Genomic DNA, 19,146 nt, shown 5'->3' with positions numbered 1-19,146 from the left:
ACAGCCTGGATGGTCACCGGAGCCTCGCCGCCGGCCCCCTTGCAGATGCTGAAACATGAAGAGGTCCAGAATCGGCGGCAGAAGACTCCTCAGTCTTCTAAAGGTAGCGCACAGCACTGCAGCTGTGCGCCATTTTCCTCTCAGCACACTTCACACGGCAGTCACTGAGGGTGCAGGGCGCTGGGAGGGGAGCGCCCTGGGAGGCAAATGAAAACCTATTTGGCTAAAAAATACCTCACATATAGCCTCCGGGGCTATATGGAGATATTTAACCCCTGCCAGAATACACTAAAGAGCGGGAGACGAGCCCGCCGGAAAAGGGGCGGGGCCTATCTCCTCAGCACACAGCGCCATTTTCCTTACACAGCTCCGCTGGTCAGGACGGCTCCCAGGTCTCTCCCCTGCACTGCACTACAGAAACAGGGTAAAACAAGAGAGGGGGGGCAAAATAGTGGCAAAAATTATATTATAAAAGCAGCTATACAGGGAGCACTTATTATAAGGCTATCCCTGTCATATATAGCGCTTTTGGTGTGTGCTGGAAAACTCTCCCTCTGTCTCCCCAAAGGGCTAGTGGGGTCCTGTCTTCGTTAAGAGCATTCCCTGTGTGTCTGCTGTGTGTCGGTACGTGTGTGTCGACATGTATGAGGACGATATTGGTGTGGAGGCGGAGCAATTGCCAAATATGGGGATGTCACCTCCTAGGGGGTCGACACCAGAATGGATGCCTTTATTTATGGAATTACGGGATAGTGTCAACACGCTAAAGCAGTCGTTTGTCGACATGAGACGGCCGGACAATCAGTTAGTGCCTGTCCAGGCGCCTCAAACACCGTCAGGGGCTGTAAAACGCCCTTTGCCTCAGTCGGTCGACACAGACCCAGACACAGGCACTGATTCCAGTGGCGACGGTGACGAATCAACCGTATTTTCCAGTAGGGCCACACGTTATATGATTTTGGCAATGAAGGAGGCGTTACATTTAGCTGATACTACTGGTACCACTAAACAGGGTATTATGTGGGGTGTGAAAAAACTACCTATAGTTTTTCCTGAATCAGAAGAACTAAATGATGTATGTGATGAAGCGTGGGTTGCCCCCGATAAAAAGATGCTAATTTCAAAGAAGTTATTAGCTTTATACCCTTTCCCGTCAGAGGTTAGGGCGCGCTGGGAAACACCTCCTAGGGTGGATAAGGCGCTCACGCTTATCTAAACAAGTGGCGTTACCCTCTCCTGAGACGGCCGCACTTAAAGATCCAATAGATAGGAGGATGGAAAATATCCAAAAAAGTATATACACACATACAGGTGTTATACTACGACCAGCTATAGCGTCAGCCTGGATGTGCAGTGCTGGAGTAGTTTGGTCAGAGTCCCTGATTGAAAATATTGATACCCTGGATAGGGACAATGTTTTACTGTCTTTAGAGCAAATAAAGGATGCATTTCTTTATATGCGTGATGCACAGAGGGATATCTGCACACTGGCATCACGGGTAAGTGCTATGTCCATTTCGGCCAGAAGAAGTTTATGGACGCGACAGTGGTCAGGCGATGCGGACTCAAAACGGCATATGGAAGTTTTGCCGTATAAAGGGGAGGAGTTATTTGGAGTCGGTCTATCAGATTTGGTGGCCACGGCTACAGCCGGGAAATCCACCTTTTTACCTCAAGCTACTCCCCAACAGAAAAAGACACCGACTTTTCAACCGCAGTCCTTTCGTTCCTTTAAAAACAAGAGAGCAAAGGGATATTCATATCTGCCACGAGGCAGAGGAAGGGGGAAGAGACACCAACAGGCAGCTCCTTCCCAGGAACAGAAGCCCTCCCCCGCTTCTACAAAAGCCTCAGCATGACGCTGGGGCTTCTCAAGCGGACTCGGGGGCGGTGGGCGGTCGTCTCAAGCATTTCAGCGCGCAGTGGGCTCACTCGCAGGTAGATCCCTGGATCCTGCAGATAATATCTCAGGGGTACAGGTTGGAACTAGAGACAGATCCGCCTCGCCGTTTCCTGAAGTCTGCTTTACCAACGTCCCCCTCCGAAAGGGAGACGGTTTTGGAAGCCATTCACAAGCTGTACTCTCAGCAGGTGATAGTCAAGGTACCTCTTCTACAACAGGGAAAGGGGTATTATTCCACTCTATTTGTGGTACCGAAGCCGGACGGCTCGGTAAGACCTATTCTAAATCTGAAGTCCTTGAACCTGTACATAAAGAAGTTCAAGTTCAAAATGGAGTCACTCAGAGCAGTGATAGCGAACCTGGAAGAAGGGGACTTTATGGTGTCCTTGGACATCAAGGATGCGTACCTCCACGTTCCAATTTACCCCTCACACCAGGGGTACCTCAGGTTCGTTGTACAAAACTGTCACTATCAGTTTCAGACGCTGCCGTTCGGATTGTCCACGGCACCTCGGGTCTTTACAAAGGTAATGGCCGAGATGATGATTCTTCTTCGAAGAAAAGGCGTATTAATTATCCCATACTTGGACGATCTCCTAATAAGGGCAAGGTCCAGAGAACAGCTAGAGAGGGGATTAGCACTGTCTCAAGAAGTGCTAAAACAGCACGGCTGGATTCTGAATATTCCAAAATCCCAGTTAATGCCGACAACTCGTCTGCTGTTCCTAGGGATGATTCTGGACACGGTTCAGAAAAAGGTTTTTCTCCCGGAGGAAAAAGCCAAGGAGTTGTCCGAGCTTGTCAGGAACCTCCTAAAACCAGGAAAGGTGTCTGTACATCAATGCACAAGAGTCCTGGGAAAAATGGTGGCTTCTTACGAAGCAATTCCATTCGGCAGATTCCATGCACGAATTTTCCAGAGGGATCTGTTAAACAAATGGTCAGGGTCGCATCTTCAGATGCACCAGCGGATAACCCTGTCTCCAAGGACAAGGGTATCTCTTCTGTGGTGTTTGCAGAGTGCTCATCTATTGGAGGGCCGCAGATTCGGCATACAGGATTGGATCCTGGTGACCACGGACGCCAGCCTGAGAGGCTGGGGAGCAGTCACACAAGGAAGAAACTTCCAGGGAGTGTGGACGAGCCTGGAAACGTCTCTTCACATAAACATTCTGGAACTAAGAGCAATCTACAATGCTCTAAGCCAGGCAGAACCTCTGCTTCAAGGAAAACCGGTGTTGATCCAGTCGGACAACATCACGGCAGTCGCCCATGTGAACAGACAGGGCGGCACAAGAAGCAGGAGTGCAATGGCAGAAGCTGCAAGGATTCTTCGCTGGGCAGAGAATCATGTGATAGCACTGTCAGCAGTGTTCATCCCGGGAGTGGACAACTGGGAAGCAGACTTCCTCAGCAGACACGACCTTCACCCGGGAGAGTGGGGACTTCATCCGGAAGTCTTCCACATGCTGGTAACCCGTTGGGAAAGACCAATGGTGGACATGATGGCGTCTCGCCTCAACAAAAAACTGGACAGGTATTGCGCCAGGTCAAGAGATCCGCAGGCAATAGCTGTGGACGCGCTGGTAACGCCTTGGGTGTACCAGTCGGTGTATGTGTTTCCTCCTCTGCCTCTCATACCAAAAGTATTGAGAATTATACGGCAAAGAGGCGTAAGAACGATACTAGTGGTTCCGGATTGGCCAAGAAGGACTTGGTACCCGGAACTTCAAGAGATGATCACGGAAGATCCGTGGCCTCTACCTCTAAGGAGGGACTTGCTTCAGCAGGGTCCCTGTCTGTTTCAAGACTTACCGCGGCTGCGTTTGACGGCATGGCGGTTGAACGCCGGATCCTAAAGGAAAAAGGCATGCCGGAAGAAGTCATTCCTACTTTGATTAAAGCAAGGAAGGAAGTAACCGTGCAACACTATCACCGCATTTGGCGAAGATATGTTGCGTGGTGCGAGGATCGGAGTGCTCCGACGGAGGAATTTCAACTGGGTCGATTCCTACATTTCCTGCAATCAGGATTGTCTATGGGTCTCAAATTGGGATCTATTAAGGTTCAAATCTCGGCCCTGTCGATTTTCTTTCAAAAAGAATTGGCTTCAGTTCCTGAAGTCCAGACTTTTGTTAAGGGAGTGCTGCATATACAGCCTCCTGTGGTGCCTCCAGTGGCACCGTGGGATCTCAATGTGGTTTTGGAATTTCTAAAATCTCATTGGTTTGAACCACTAAAAAAGGTGGATTTAAAATATCTCACATGGAAAGTGACCATGTTACTAGCCCTGGCTTCGGCCAGGAGAGTGTCAGAACTGGCAGCTTTATCTTACAAAAGCCCATATCTGATTTTCCATTCGGACAGGGCAGAACTGCGGACTCGTCCGCATTTTCTCCCTAAGGTGGTGTCAGCATTTCATCTGAACCAGCCTATTGTAGTGCCTGCGGCTACAAGTGACTTGGAGGACTCCAAGTTACTGGACGTTGTCAGAGCATTAAAAATATATATTGCAAGGACAGCTGGAGTCAGAAAATCTGACTCGTTGTTTATATTGTATGCACCCAACAAGATGGGTGCTCCTGCGTCTAAGCAGACGATTGCTCGTTGGATCTGTAGCACAATCCAACTTGCACATTCTGTGGCAGGCCTGCCACAGCCTAAATCTGTAAAGGCCCACTCCACAAGGAAGGTGGGCTCATCTTGGGCGGCTGCCCGAGGGGTCTCGGCATTACAACTTTGCCGAGCAGCTACGTGGTCAGGGGAGAACACGTTTGTAAAATTTTACAAATTTGATACTCTGGCTAAGGAGGACCTGGAGTTCTCTCATTCGGTGCTGCAGAGTCATCCGCACTCTCCCGCCCGTTTGGGAGCTTTGGTATAATCCCCATGGTCCTTTCAGGAACCCCAGCATCCACTAGGACGATAGAGAAAATAAGAATTTACTTACCGATAATTCTATTTCTCGGAGTCCGTAGTGGATGCTGGGCGCCCATCCCAAGTGCGGATTATCTGCAATAATTGTACATAGTTATTGTTAACTAATTCGGGTTATTGTTAAGAAGCCATCTTTCAGAGGCTCCTCTGTTATCATACTGTTAACTGGTTTTGATCACAAGTTGTACAGTGTGATTGGTGTGGCTGGTATGAGTCTTACCCGGGATTCAAAATTCCTCCCTTATTGTGTACGCTCGTCCGGGCACAGTACCTAACTGGCTTGGAGGAGGGTCATAGGGGGAGGAGCCAGTGCACACCACCTGATCGGAAAGCTTTACTATTGTGCCCTGTCTCCTGCGGAGCCGCTATTCCCCATGGTCCTTTCAGGAACCCCAGCATCCACTACGGACTCCGAGAAATAGAATTATCGGTAAGTAAATTCTTATTTTTACTAGCTGCAGTACCTGGCTCGTAGATAAAATGTGTGTCCGGTCAGCGACTTAAAATAAATACATAAATAATAATAAAAAACGTAAGTCCAGGTGCTACAGGAGGGAAATCACCAGGAAAATGGCCACCATGCTGTTTTCCCAGAGATATGCGCATTAGAGCCCGATCCCCTAGTGCTCAGACTGTACACCACTTCCGGCTACAGAGAAGGGGTCCGTACGGAGGAGGCTGCACATGGGCCTGCTCCTCTCTTAATGTGCCCCTGCAGGGTGTGGTGCTGTCAGGGAGGCGGAGATGTGCTGCTGTCAGGGAGGCGGGGATGCGCTGCCGTCAGGGAGGCGGGGATGCGCTTCCGTCAGGGAGGCGGGGATGCGCTTCCGTCAGGGAGGCGGGGATGCCCTGCCGTCAGTGAGGCAGGGATGTGCTTCTTTTCTGTGAGTAGTGTCTCTGAATGATGCTAGCTGTTTAGTTGTGGAGTGATACAGCTGTGACTCTGTGATCTGTTTTTTGTGACAGTTGGAAGTAGTTCAGGTGTGCGATCTTGCGATCTTTATGAAAAAATGTACGGTCATGTGATTTGTTGTGTCCAATCATGCATGGGAAAACCTGCATGGCAAAATGATCTACACAATGGTGAAAACCGCATTGCAGTCTGTTCAGTGGTATCGGCGTTGAACTCCAGTAGAGAACCAAACAACAGACTGACTTCCATTTCTAAGATGTGTAGATAATAAAAAGTTTTCTTAAGAGAGTTTTTGCAAAAGAAAACTTTTTTATTAATATTTTTTTTTTCTCTATTACAGACATTGCACAAATTTCTAGCAACCCTGTCAGATTGCCATTTTTGCTATGGCGTATTGTTGTTGGGGTTACTTTTAAGCTGTTCTGGATTTCTACAGTGTAGATTTGGTTATTTTAAATATGAGCTTTAACACTTGAGTCCCTGGTCTACTCTTTTTGCTTTATTTCTACAGTACTTTAAATTGGTTTGTTACTATGAGAAGTGAGAGGTTTTCCTAAAAATGTTCTCTTCTCACAAGATCCCCACCATTCACAGATCTATTTTCCTGGACCCTTAATACCCGGTTCACATTGCCATTGCCTGGTCACACCCGAGAATTGGATACGAGTCCTTCCCGGGTGTGACCCAGCATTTGACCTGTGCAGTGTGAAAGGGGTGGCTTCCCGACCCGGCAATATGCCGGGTCGGGTTGCCATCCGGGCACGGGACCAGAGGTGGCATTGGGGGCGGAGGCGGCGCTGGAGATGACATCATTTCAAGCGCTGCCTCTCCCTATGCTGTGTATGGGTGTCGGGTCGCATTGACCCGGGTAACCCATTCACACTGCGCCTGACCCGGTAATTACCCGGGAATAACCCTTCTTTATTCCCGGGTTGAATTACCGGGTCAGGCTACTCGGGAATTCGGCAGTGACCCGTTCACACTGCACTGCGACCCGTGTCGACCCGGCAAAACACTGTGTCGATCGATACTGGGTTTTTTGTGCAGTGTGAACGGGGTATTAGTGTCTAGCGGCATCTACATGACACTGCACTATAGCTTACAGTACACTGCTGGCCAGGAAAGAGTCTAGGGGGGGATATTGTATGATGTGGGTGATGGTGGAAAATTACTGGGACATGATCATAAATTGAATCCCCATAGCTGTTTATGCACAGTTCACATTTGTATTAACATTTTTAAACACATAAGATTTACATCAGGAAGGAACAAGACTTTATAAATAGCAGCAATTTAGCAGGCAACTTTGTGAATACTTTAACCATTTTATCACTGACTGTATTCTGAATGATTCCTCAACACTAATATAAAAAGTGTTTTTGTATACATATTAACTGGCAGCAATGTCGCACTACTGTAGGTGCTTTATGGGGAGCTGAATTACATGTGATATGCTATTTTTTCTTTAGTCTTAATAGCATTTGTATGCTGTACAATACACTGAAACACAACACAACACAAGAAAAAAATGGAAGAGGTATTCTCTGAAACACACGCAAGTAAAACACGTGTATGGTTTAAATGAAGTGTTGTTATTTCCAGTATTAGGTCTGCATACAATTTACAAATGTTAAAATGAATGTGAACTGCATTTAAAACATTTTAAATGTCAGTGGGTAAGTGCCATGAAGTGCAAAGTAGAAGTGAACTGTATAACTAGGCAAATAAAAAGCCATTCCCCAGTGTAAGTATAAGCACAGCCGTCCTTTAGCTGCTGGGTACTACTGCTCGTTTATCTGATGCAGAAGTCTGTGCTCCGCACTTGTGAGCAATACAAACTGCCTTTGGCTGTTGATATATGCATGTTGTTTCATGTTGATTACTGGTAATGAGCTTTTTCATCAACCTGACATTACCACTGTATTATGTACCAGGCTGTACCTTCTGGTACGGGTGTAGTATAACTGACCAATGGTCTCCCGGTCAGCATACCAACGCTGGGATCCCGGCAGCATACCGACGCCGGGGTCCCGGCAGGGAGGCGCGAGTGCAGCAAGCTCCTTGCGGGCACGATGGTGACCTGCGGTCGCCACGGGTTCTATTCCCTCTCTATGGGTGGAAATAGTCCCTGTTGGTCAGCATGCTGACCGTCAGGATAGTGAGGGGGAGGGATTTTGGGAAGGTCATGTGACCATCGGTCTGCTGACTACCGGTCACATGAATTACCACCCTCTGGTACAGCTAGTTTTGTCGAAAGCCATCTACTGTACTTCTGGCATTCTTCGTTATTGCTTGGTAGATGTTAAATGCACTGTCTAAATATATACCATAGAATAACAACGTAGGGGTAAAGTTTACATTACAAAATAGTTTACTGTAACAGAATACAAGATATATATAATTTGTGTGTGTTGTTAGAAGACCATATTTGGATAGATTCAGGATATGTGTAACCATTACTTCTTCTATATAGAATGATTCTATTGTGCATTCCCAATACACAATCAGATAAACAAATATACAAATGTCTACCTAAGACAAACGACAAATGTAATATGTGGTTAATCTCTAAGAACATCATTATTATATTACAGAATACCTGTATAATCTTAGCACATTCAAAACCAGGTCATGTTAGTATGTTCTATTGACATGTTACTTTTTTTCCCTTTTAGGGAAGTAGTACCAAAGAATATTTTCTTCGAGGAACCCTCAATAGTCTGGAGCGATACTTTTATCTAATAGCTTTTAACTACTACCTTCATGAGCAGGTAACCAGCATTAATGCCATACCAGTTAGATACAACATTGACATTTGATCTTGCTATCTTGTGTCACCAGGAGTACACTGGTTAAATGTTGTATAACCCTGTCCGGCTGGCTGAACCTTGTACACCGTTTTAAAGATGTGTTCACATACACCTATCCTCAAATTCTGCCAAAGCGTTGGGTATAGCGGCCGGCATCCTGGTGATTAGCATACCGATGCCGGGATCCTGGTCCCTAGAATGCTGGCAGGGGCAAGCACATCGTAGCCCCTTGCAGGCTTGCTGCGCTTACCACGAAGCGGGCTCGGCGGCTCACTGTGCTTGCCACAGGTTCAATTCCCACTCTATGGGTGTCCTGGAAACCCATGAGTGGAAATAGCCCCTGTAAGCCGGGTTTCTGGCTGGCGGCATTGTCAGTGGTCGGGATTCCGGTGTTGATATCCTGACTGCCCGGGATACCGACTGCCGGCAATGTAACTACATCCCGTGCCAAATAGCCCTGGTTGGCATCTGTGAGCTTCACTATTGTGTCAAATGCACAGATAGCCCAGACACTGGTGTAGGCATTGTATGCAGCTGCTGTGCTGGACAGCAAACCTAGATAAAAAGACTGAGGATAGATACAAGTGGGCCATGCCCTACATTGCGCCACACATTGTTGTGCTTAATCTGGGACTTCTGTATTTTTGTCACAAAGTAATTAGTATAAAGTGCCTTGGACTCTATAACCAATGTTGGATGCTGCTACAATATGAATAAAACGCTAAATTCAGGTACAAAATCCAGGAATGGCTACTCATGACGAAGCGTTTGCGTTTCGCCATGCATCTTGTGCCATGTGGAGCATAATTAATGGTGTATGAGGAAGCGGCTATGGGACTCAGGGTCGACAGTGTCTAGGTCGACACCTATTGGTCGACAGTGGCTAGGTCTACATTAGAAATAGGTCGCCACGGCCATTAGGTTGACCTGAACATGGTCAACATGAAAAAAGGTTGACATGAGTTTTTCATGTATTTTTGGTGTCGTTTTCTTCGTAAAGTGACCGGGAACCCCAATTAGTGCACCGCATTTCCTCGCATGGCTCGCTTCGCTCGTCATGCTTCAGGAAAGGTTACCGTTCTCAATCGTATTCCACGTGGATCGTAAAGTATGAGAAAGTGAAAAAAAAGTGAAAAACTCATGTTGACCTTTTTTGTATGTCGACCTTGTTCATATCAATCTAATGGCCACGTCGACCTATTTCTAGTATCGACCTATTCACTGTCGACCAAATCGGTGTTGACCTAAGTGGTGTCGACCCAGAGTCCGGATACCGAGCTCGCATCTGTATACTAGAAACAGACGTAAAAGGCAATTGCTGTCAGTACAAGTACAGCACAAATCTTTCAGAAGTATCATAGTCGTTTTGTGTCCTGACATTGTTTCTGCTCTCTGGACAGTATGCACAGTGTCCAGCACTCTGTCCAGTGACGACACAACTTTATCGTATGCTAAAATGTCTATTTGTATTTCCTAAAATGATTGCCTCATTGACAACAGCTTTTCAAATATTACTCTTGAATATTTTCTCTCTCCTTCAAATGCAAACCTGTGTCCTATATGTTATCAAGTCTTTGTTAACAAACCACATGGCTTCTTCTCTCCAGTACCCCTTGGCATTTGCACTGAGTTTCAGTCGATGGATGTGCACGCATCCTTGGATTTACCGACTTCAGGCAAATATGAATTTATCAGAACTTACTTTATCTGGGGAACTACTAACGAAAGGGACGCGAGTATTGGTAGGTTCTGACCTTTGGTGCATTTTCACTTGGTTTGTTTGTTTGTTTAGAGTTTGCCTATAATGGCGCAGCTATTTAGCAGGCTGCTGATAATGGGGGGAAAAGTAGCCAGTTTCTCTAATATTCATAATGGTCAGACGTTGATCAACTCCGCCACCACTGTCAATCGATTGTTGAAAGTGACCTGGCCACGAGAATGCAGGCAATCTGATTGCTTGCTGATTGGCTTCATTTCAACATTGAAAAGGTGAAAAAAGGCAGCCACTGCTCATGCAGTTCACTCCAGTGGGTCACACACTCCAAAATACATATACACGGTCAAGTCACAGTATTATGATCACTAGCTAATAGCCAGAGTAACCTCTGTGTACAGCACGGACAGCAGCTAAACAGGCTGAACTGTCGTTATAGACACACGTCTGGTAGCCCCAAGTTCATTTTGACAGTGAGCTGCACCACTGTAGCGCGTTGGTCGGCCCTCCTGCACCTTCCTAGCCGACATTCACCACATCAATGGCACTTGTTAAACCACAATTTCCACGTTAGTTATTCGCAGTGGTGCCATTTGACAAGTCACGATACGCCTTCACCACAGCAGCCCGCGAGCGGCTCACAAACTGCACTGTTTCACAAATACTGCCACCCTTGGCCCAAAAGGCGATAATCGTCCCTTTTTGCAACTTTGATAAATCACCCCTTTTACCCATGACAGCAATGAGTGATATGTATGCAAACAGCCTATCGCACACCTTATATACTAACCATTACACGCTGCCAATGTCAGATGTAGGAGGTGGTCATAATATTGTGTCTCGACCGTCTACTACATTAATATTCTGTATATATCTAGGATAGAAATATATATATATATATATATATATATATATATATATATATATTAGTGATGAGCGAGGTTCGGTTTTACTCGGTTCTCAAAACGGCATCTTATTGGCTATCCAAAACACGTGACATCCGTGAGCCAATAAGATGCCGTTTTGAGAACCGAGTAAAACCGAGTAAAACCGAATCCGCTCATCACTAATATATATATATATATACACACACATCTAATAATTGCTGCTGTTATAAAACCAGGTGGTATTCTGGTACAGGCACCAAAGGTACAGTTAATAAAAAGGTAAAAGCAGAGCAAATGTGTGTAAGGATAGGCAGTCACATGTAATCAGTGTGAGATTACACAAATACATTTATTGCGAATACAATGTTATTCAAACAAAATAAATATATATATATACAGGTTGAGTATCCCTTATCCAAAATGCTTGGGACCAGAAGTATTTTGGATATCAGATTTTTCCGTATTTTGGAATAATTGCATACCATAATGAGATATCATGGTGATGGGACCTAAATCTAAGCACAGAAAGCATTTATGTTTCATATACACCTTATACACACAGCCTGAAGGTAATTTAATACAATATTTTTAATAACTTTGTGTATTAAACAAAGTTTGTGTACATTGAGTCATCAAAAAACAAAGGTTTCACTATCTCACTCTTGTTCAAAAAAGTCCGTAGTTCGGAATATTCCGTATTTCGGAATATTTGGATATGGGATACTCAACCTGTGTGTGTGTGTGTGTGTGTGTATGTATATATATATATATATATCAGAAAAAGTACATGTTGTATAGGTAAAACCTGACCAGGATGGGGTTGGGATTGTTTTGCCGGCGGCCTGGATCCCGGAGGTCAGCATACCGGTTGCAGGATGCCCGCCGCCAGAATGTCGGCGAAAGGTGGCAACCGCAATGGAGCCCCTTGCAGGCTTGCTGCGCTCGCCACGCAGCCGCTCGCCACATGTTCTATTCCCACTCTATGGGTATCGTGGGCACCCACAAGTGGGAATAGTCTCTATGTCGGCATGCCGACTGTCTGCATTGCAAGCGATTGGGATCCCGGCGTCAGCATCCTGAACGCCGGGATCCCGACCGCCGGTCATGTGACTGCATCCCCCTGGATAGGTTATATGCTTTTAGAGGTATATTGGCTTTGAGATAAATTGGTACCAAAAAAAGTCATGTTCACATGGGTGATGCGGTTTGTAAATGTGAAATACCTGGGGATATATCCATCTCTCTGCAGCTTGGTGCAATCCCGCGTTGTGGTAGTTCTGTATATTCATCAATGTTTTTGGAGACACACTACATGTGGAGCCTGGGTAATAGCAAAACAGAATGCAAGTTGCTCATATCAATTTGACAATATACTTCAGGTGCTTGAAAGGGAGGGGTAATTCTAAGCAAGAGACAGGATGGGGATTAACCCCTGGTGTCCCCCAGCACACCAAACTATATGGGTAACATGACTTGAAAACCTACATATAATAGAAATCCAGAGGTCTTCGTTACATATATCTGCAGAAATATGGCAAAGCCACCAGGCCTCGACAAGGCTCCTCTGATGCTGGTGGTCCTAAACCTAATACTATATCTGGGCCTGGGGTGCAGAACCCCACAAACCGGCATAGGCCAGCCACCCCAGGGCAGCACACATGTGAGAAGGTAAAGTGTTAGTATGTGTTAATTAAAGGGAACGCAAAATCTGTATACAAAAAGTGATACACTAGTGACGGTGTAATTAAAAGACCTAAAGGATTAATAACAGTGTTAAGGGGGGTGCTAAATAAATATAATAGTGTGCTACCCCACAGCAGCCCAGCCACTCCAATCAGGGGGAACCGCACCCCAGACCCATTTCCAGTACTAATAATAATAATAATAATAATAATAGCCCTTCTGGGTCATACTAAATATAGTGCCACATGATAATGGCACCTAACAGATATACCCAAATTGAGAGCTAACTTACCTGGAGACACCCCTGGGATCTCCATATGGCACTGTAGGAACCAGCATGCCCTCCAAACACTGGTCCCATCTATGCCTCTCATACTAGCAAAACAGAATGCAAGTTGCTCATATCAATTTGACAATATACTTCAGGTGCTTGAAAGGGAGGGGTAATTCTAAGCAAGAGACAGGATGGGGATTAACCCCTGGTGTCCCCCAGCACACCAAACTATATGGGTAACATGACTTGAAAACCTACATATAATAGAAATCCAGAGGTCTTCGTTACATATATCTGCAGAAATATGGCAAAGCCACCAGGCCTCGACAAGGCTCCTCTGATGCTGGTGGTCCTAAACCTAATACTATATCTGGGCCTGGGGTGCAGAACCCCACAAACCGGCATAGGCCAGCCACCCCAGGGCAGCACACATGTGAGAAGGTAAAGTGTTAGTATGTGTTAATTAAAGGGAACGCAAAATCTGTATGCAAAAAGTGATACACTAGTGACGGTGTAATTAAAAGACCTAAAGGATTAATAACAGTGTTAAGGGGGGTGCTAAATAAATATAATAGTGTGCTACCCCACAGCAGCCCAGCCACTCCAATCAGGGGGAACCGCACCCCAGACCCATTTCCAGTACTAATAATAATAATAATAATAATAATAATTAACCAGTCACTAAATACAGGTGATATTCCAGAGGACTGGAAAAGAGCAAATGTAGTTCCACTGCACAAAAGTGGAAGCAAGGAAGAAGCAAGTAACTACAGACCAGTAAGCCTTACATCAGTAGTAGGGAAAGTAATGGAAAAACTATTAAAAGAAAGAGTAGTGGAATATCTTAAATCAAACAACTTACAGGATCCAAAACAGCATGGATTTACTGGTGGGAGATCATGCCAAACAAATCTTATTGACTTTTTTGACTCTGTGATGAAAATAATAGATCAAGGGGGAGCTGTAGATGTAGCATATCTAGACTTTAGTAAGGCATTTGACACTGTCCCACATCACAGACTGCTAAATAAACTTGAAAGCCTGGGGGTGGATTATAAATTAGTGAAATGGATAAGAACCTGGTTGCAGGATAGGAAACAGACAGTTGTAGTTAATGGAGTGCAATCTATGGAGGGAAATGTTACCAGTGGAGTACCCCAGGGATCTGTACTTGGTCCAGTTCTCTTTAATATCTTTGTTGGTGACATTGCAGATGGTATTGAAGGGAAGATATGCCTTTTTGCAGATGATACAAAGATATGCAACAGGGTAGACACACCGGGAGGGGTCAAACAAATGATTGATGACCTAGTTAGGCTTGAGAAATGGTCAAGAACGTGGCAACTACAGTTTAATGCTAAAAAATGCAAAATCATGCACTTGGGTCTCAAAAACCCAAAGGCTAAGTATAGTATCAAGGGTACTATAATGGAAACTACTGAGGAGGAAAGAGATTTAGGAGTCACTATTTCAAGTGACTTGAAGGCAGGAAAGCAATGCAACAAAGCAATGAGAAAGGCAAGTCAGATGCTTGGTTGCATAGGGAGAGGAATCAGTAGCAGGAAAAAAGAAGTGATAATGCCACTGTATCGGTCATTGGTAAGGCCCCATCTGGAATACTGTGTCCAGTTCTGGAGACCCTATCTCCAGAAGGATATAAATACATTAGAGAGTGTACAAAGAAGGGCAACTAAAATGGTGCATGGCCTACATCACAAAACTTACCCGGAAAGGCTAAAAGATCTTAACATGTATAGTTTGGAGGAGAGAAGGGAAAGGGGAGACATGATAGAAACTTTCAAATATATAAAGGGTCTTAACAAAGTTCAGGAGGGAAACATTCTTCAAAGGAAAAGAAGCATTAGAACTCGAGGGCATACATTGAGACTGGAGGGGGGGAGGTTCAGGGGAAATTTAAGGAAAAATTACTTCACAGAAAGGGTAGTGGATAAGTGGAATAGCCTCCCATCAGAGGTGGTAGAGGCTAAGACTGTAGGGCAATTTAAACATGCTTGGGACAGGCATATGAATATCCTTACAAAGAATCAAGGTTAAAAAAGGGTTGAGATTGCCTAAAGGATAAAATAAAAAAGGGGCAGACTAGATGGGCCAAGTGGTTCTTATCTGCCGTCAAATTCTATGTTTCTATGTTTCTATGTTTCTATAATAATAGCCCTTCTGCCGACTGTCTGCATTGCAAGCGATTGGGATCCCGGCGTCAGCATCCTGAACGCCGGGATCCCGACCGCCTGTCATGTGACTGCATCCCCCTGGATAGCTTATATGCTTTTAGAGGTATATTGGCTTTGAGATAAATTGGTACCAAAAAAAAGTCATGTTCACATGGGTGATGCGGTTTGTAAATGTGAAATACCTGGGGATATATCCATCTCTCTGCAGCTTGGTGCAGTCCCGCGTTGTGGTAGTTCTGTATATTCATCAATGTTTTTGGAGACACACTACATGTGGAGCCTGGGTAATAGAATAGTAGCGTACCAGGGGAAGTTGAATCTTCTGCAGCTTTGTGCGGAAGCTCTGTGTGTGGTTTCTCTGTGATGCAAGGAAATAAAAGTGAAGTGAAATGACCAGTATCCTTCCAACGAGGCCTTGCTTTGTGAGTAAGGATAAAATCCAAAGTCCTTGTAATGTAATCTGATGCATGTAAGAGACGCCAAGAGTGCCAACCTAACAGCAGCTCAGGAGTAGAAGTACCTAACGCGTTTCACTGTATCATTTCTTTATCAGAGGCATAATACGCATGTCTCACCATATCTATAATCTACTATATAAAAGCGAAAATTTGTCGTCCTGTCTTTCTATACAAATCCACAGTTTACAAACTATGATCGTGAAATTTTACATACGAGCGTATTAAAACACGGCCGAGGCAACTAAAACAATTAGAAATCCCTAGCACCCCTAGAATGGGAGACAGCAGCACAGAGTATATCAGCAGACAGCATAACTCCGGAATTGCTGGAGCAATGTACTCAAAAATAGGTACACATATACCTTACAATCTGGGAACAAACACTGTGTGGGGAAGACACCCCTAGCACCACTAGGGGTAGGGCAGGAGCACAGAGTATTTCAGCAGACAGCATCATTCTGGAATGCCTGCAACAATTTACACCACACTTGGTACACATATGACTTACACTCTGGGAACAAACACTGTGGGGGTAACACACCACTAGCACCCCTAGGGGTGGGCTAGCAGCACACACTATATCTGGACATGCATGATATGTCAGTGATGACAGGGCTGCATGTGACAGGGCCAGTGACATGTGAGGAGGGGAATGGAGGTAGCACGAACCCACACACTGAGAGTTATATAGTGGAAGTAGCAAGGTCCCCAGCAGCACAGAGTATATCAGGAGATACATAATGTGCTGCGCTATATAAGACACTGTAAATAAATTGATAATTTCACAGGGGCACTGACATGATGTGAGGAGGGGAATGGAGGCAGCAGGAAGCCACAGACTGAGAGTTGTATAGTGGGAAGAGCAGGGTCCCTTGGGGGACCAAAAAGGGGTCCGGTCACTACAAAAAGTGCGTCAGGGAAGCAAGATATGCCTATATACTAGATCTCCAACCAACGTAAATTATCGAACAACTATCATTCTCATTTACCATCCTCATCCCGTAGCGAAGCACGGGTATTCAGCTATCTACAATGTTATTTATACTGTGTTGTTTAATATTTAAATTTATTTATGGAAACAGACATTCTTAAAATCCCGGGCAACGCCGGGTACTCCAGCTAGTACTAAATAAATACTCTTTGCTATTAGAATCGTTAATCACACCTGTGCTGTAATGGGTGGTATACACTAAAACTTTTTCTTTCTTTTCCACACCATTTTAAATATTGAATAAAAACATATAAACATCTGAGGCAATTATAGTAATAATTAAACTTAAATAGATAAACTTCATCATTTGTTTGTTTATTTTTTTTTATTTTTTTCGGACACAATTATTAGAGAGGACCTGCTCTTGTGGTATTGATTGTTGCCCAGAGCTTTGTAATTGAACTTATCTTAAATAGGGGTATGGGACTCCAGGTCGACACCAAAAAGGCCGACACACCTTATGTCGACACCAATTGGTCGACATGGAAAAAGGTCGACATTAGTTTTTTATGTTTTTTTGGTGTCGTTTTCTTTGTAGAGTGACCGGGAACCCCAATTAGTGCACCGCGTCCCCTCGCATGGCTCGCTTCGCTCGCCATGCTTCGGGCAAGGTGCTTCGCTCCGCTACTGCTGCGCTCGGCACAGGTTACCGTTCCCAATTGTAGTCCACGTGGATCGTAACGTATGAAAAGTTAAAAAAAATGTTTTGAAAAACCCATGTGGACCTAAGGTGTGTCGACCATTTGGTGTCGACCTAAGGCGTGTCGACCTTTTTGGTGTCGACCTGTAGTCCGGATATCCTTAAATAGAACTCCCATCTTAGTAAATTTACCCCAGAGTGTCCGGTAATCCACAATTGAATTGTAGGTGCGAAAAATATATATATTGTGGTTCAGATTTAACAAATATCATATCCATTGAAATCTTTCAGCAACAATTTATTATGTACCTTTAGAGTTTCAATAAAGTTAATATTGGTTTTAAAAATATGTCCAATACTGTCTTCGGTATAGGGAGAGGGGAAGAAGGGGAGTATATAAATAGGGAAGGATCGGTAAACGGAGGAACATATGAAGGCAAAAGGTAAATTCTGTAGCAGTGTTAATGTTTAAGAGATGACACTTGTTAGGGATATATATGTGCACAAAAAGGGGTCCTTTCATTGCAAACTGAACTTTTCTTAGTACCAATTTATCTCACAGCCAATATATCTCTAAACGCATAAACCATCCACCTCAGGTTGTGGATATACTACATGTTCTTTTCCTCTTTTTACATTTGAGAAAATCTGTGCTGTTGATTTATATATATTATTAGATTTAATTACATTATATACATTCTCCAGAAATGTATTTATGTAATCTCCCACCACTTACAAATCTGCTATCCTTACACACATTTGCGCTATTTTATCTTTTTCTCTTTATTGTACCTTAGCTTCATTGCAATTTCCTGGTTATTTTTATGGATATTGCAACTTTAAATGTCCACAGTACTGACTTTATTTGCCAGGTGAGTATTTTAGAATGAGTGTTTTAGCCCAATTAGATGAAAGGCTTCAGCAATTGTTTTTGGGTTTTGTTTTTTTGTTTGTTTGTTTTTTAAGAAGCAATATATGAGCTTGTACTTGGAAGAAAATGTGTTTATGCAGCTGTTGTCTCCTGCAGGTATTGGATGAGCGGTATTCACCGGATGTGCTGAGCACTGTGAAAGAAATGAGCGTAGCCAACTTTAGAAGGGTGCCCAAAATGCCCATTTATGGCACTGCCCAGCCAAGTTCAAAGGTGCAGTATATCAAACTTATATACTTTCTTCACGTGTGGTTTGTATATATATATATATATATATATATTACTTCATTCAGCAGAGAATTGAATTTGAGCTTCTATGTATGTTACAAATGATGACCTACAGATTTAGAGCCCGGTGCAGTGTTTAAAATAAATCTGGTGCACTTTTCTCAAAAGAGGCGTACACAGGAAGACTGTGTGTAGTTTCACATGTGCAGAGCTAGCATTTGTGCCTGGATTACTACTAGTCCTCATGAGCTGGCAGTCTCATCTGCTCCATACTAGGTGGAAAAGATATGCCACGATAAAAGAGTATTTTCTCCATAACCCTAAGCTAAAGAATGCACAATTGTTAGCAGCATCTTGCCACCTGAGACAACTAGTAGATTTGCAGTCATTGTCACCTTATTTGTTTAACTTTTTATTAAGCCCTACATGTGTGTTGTCCAAACTGCTCTTGCTGTTTTTTTAGACACCAGCGTTCCTATTCTGTAGTGTTCAAAGCGTGTATAACTGAGATAACACAATAATTCAGGTTTAACAGAGGAAATGTCTTAAAAGATCATTTAGAGCTGTTTCTAGCCAATATGTTTC

At 44.2% G+C, this 19,146-nt stretch overlaps 1 protein-coding gene across 4 annotated transcripts in view; it reads left to right on the top strand.

Annotated features, from left to right (window-relative positions):
* PALD1 (phosphatase domain containing paladin 1) overlaps window positions 1-19,146 on the top strand; it is a 492,251-nt gene that overhangs the window by 287,311 nt on the left and 185,794 nt on the right. For all 4 annotated transcript variants that reach the window (XM_063961440.1, XM_063961441.1, XM_063961442.1 and 1 more), the window contains 3 exons: window positions 8,429-8,524; window positions 10,171-10,305; window positions 18,430-18,546. In XM_063961440.1, the coding sequence (XP_063817510.1) occupies window positions 8,429-8,524; window positions 10,171-10,305; window positions 18,430-18,546 (348 nt within the window). The remainder of the gene's footprint in view (window positions 1-8,428; window positions 8,525-10,170; window positions 10,306-18,429; window positions 18,547-19,146) is intronic.

Source organism: Pseudophryne corroboree, chromosome 3 (genome assembly GCF_028390025.1).
Source record: "Pseudophryne corroboree isolate aPseCor3 chromosome 3, aPseCor3.hap2, whole genome shotgun sequence".
Taxonomy (NCBI): domain Eukaryota; kingdom Metazoa; phylum Chordata; class Amphibia; order Anura; family Myobatrachidae; genus Pseudophryne; species Pseudophryne corroboree.
This window is presented reverse-complemented; position numbering and strand designations above follow the sequence as displayed.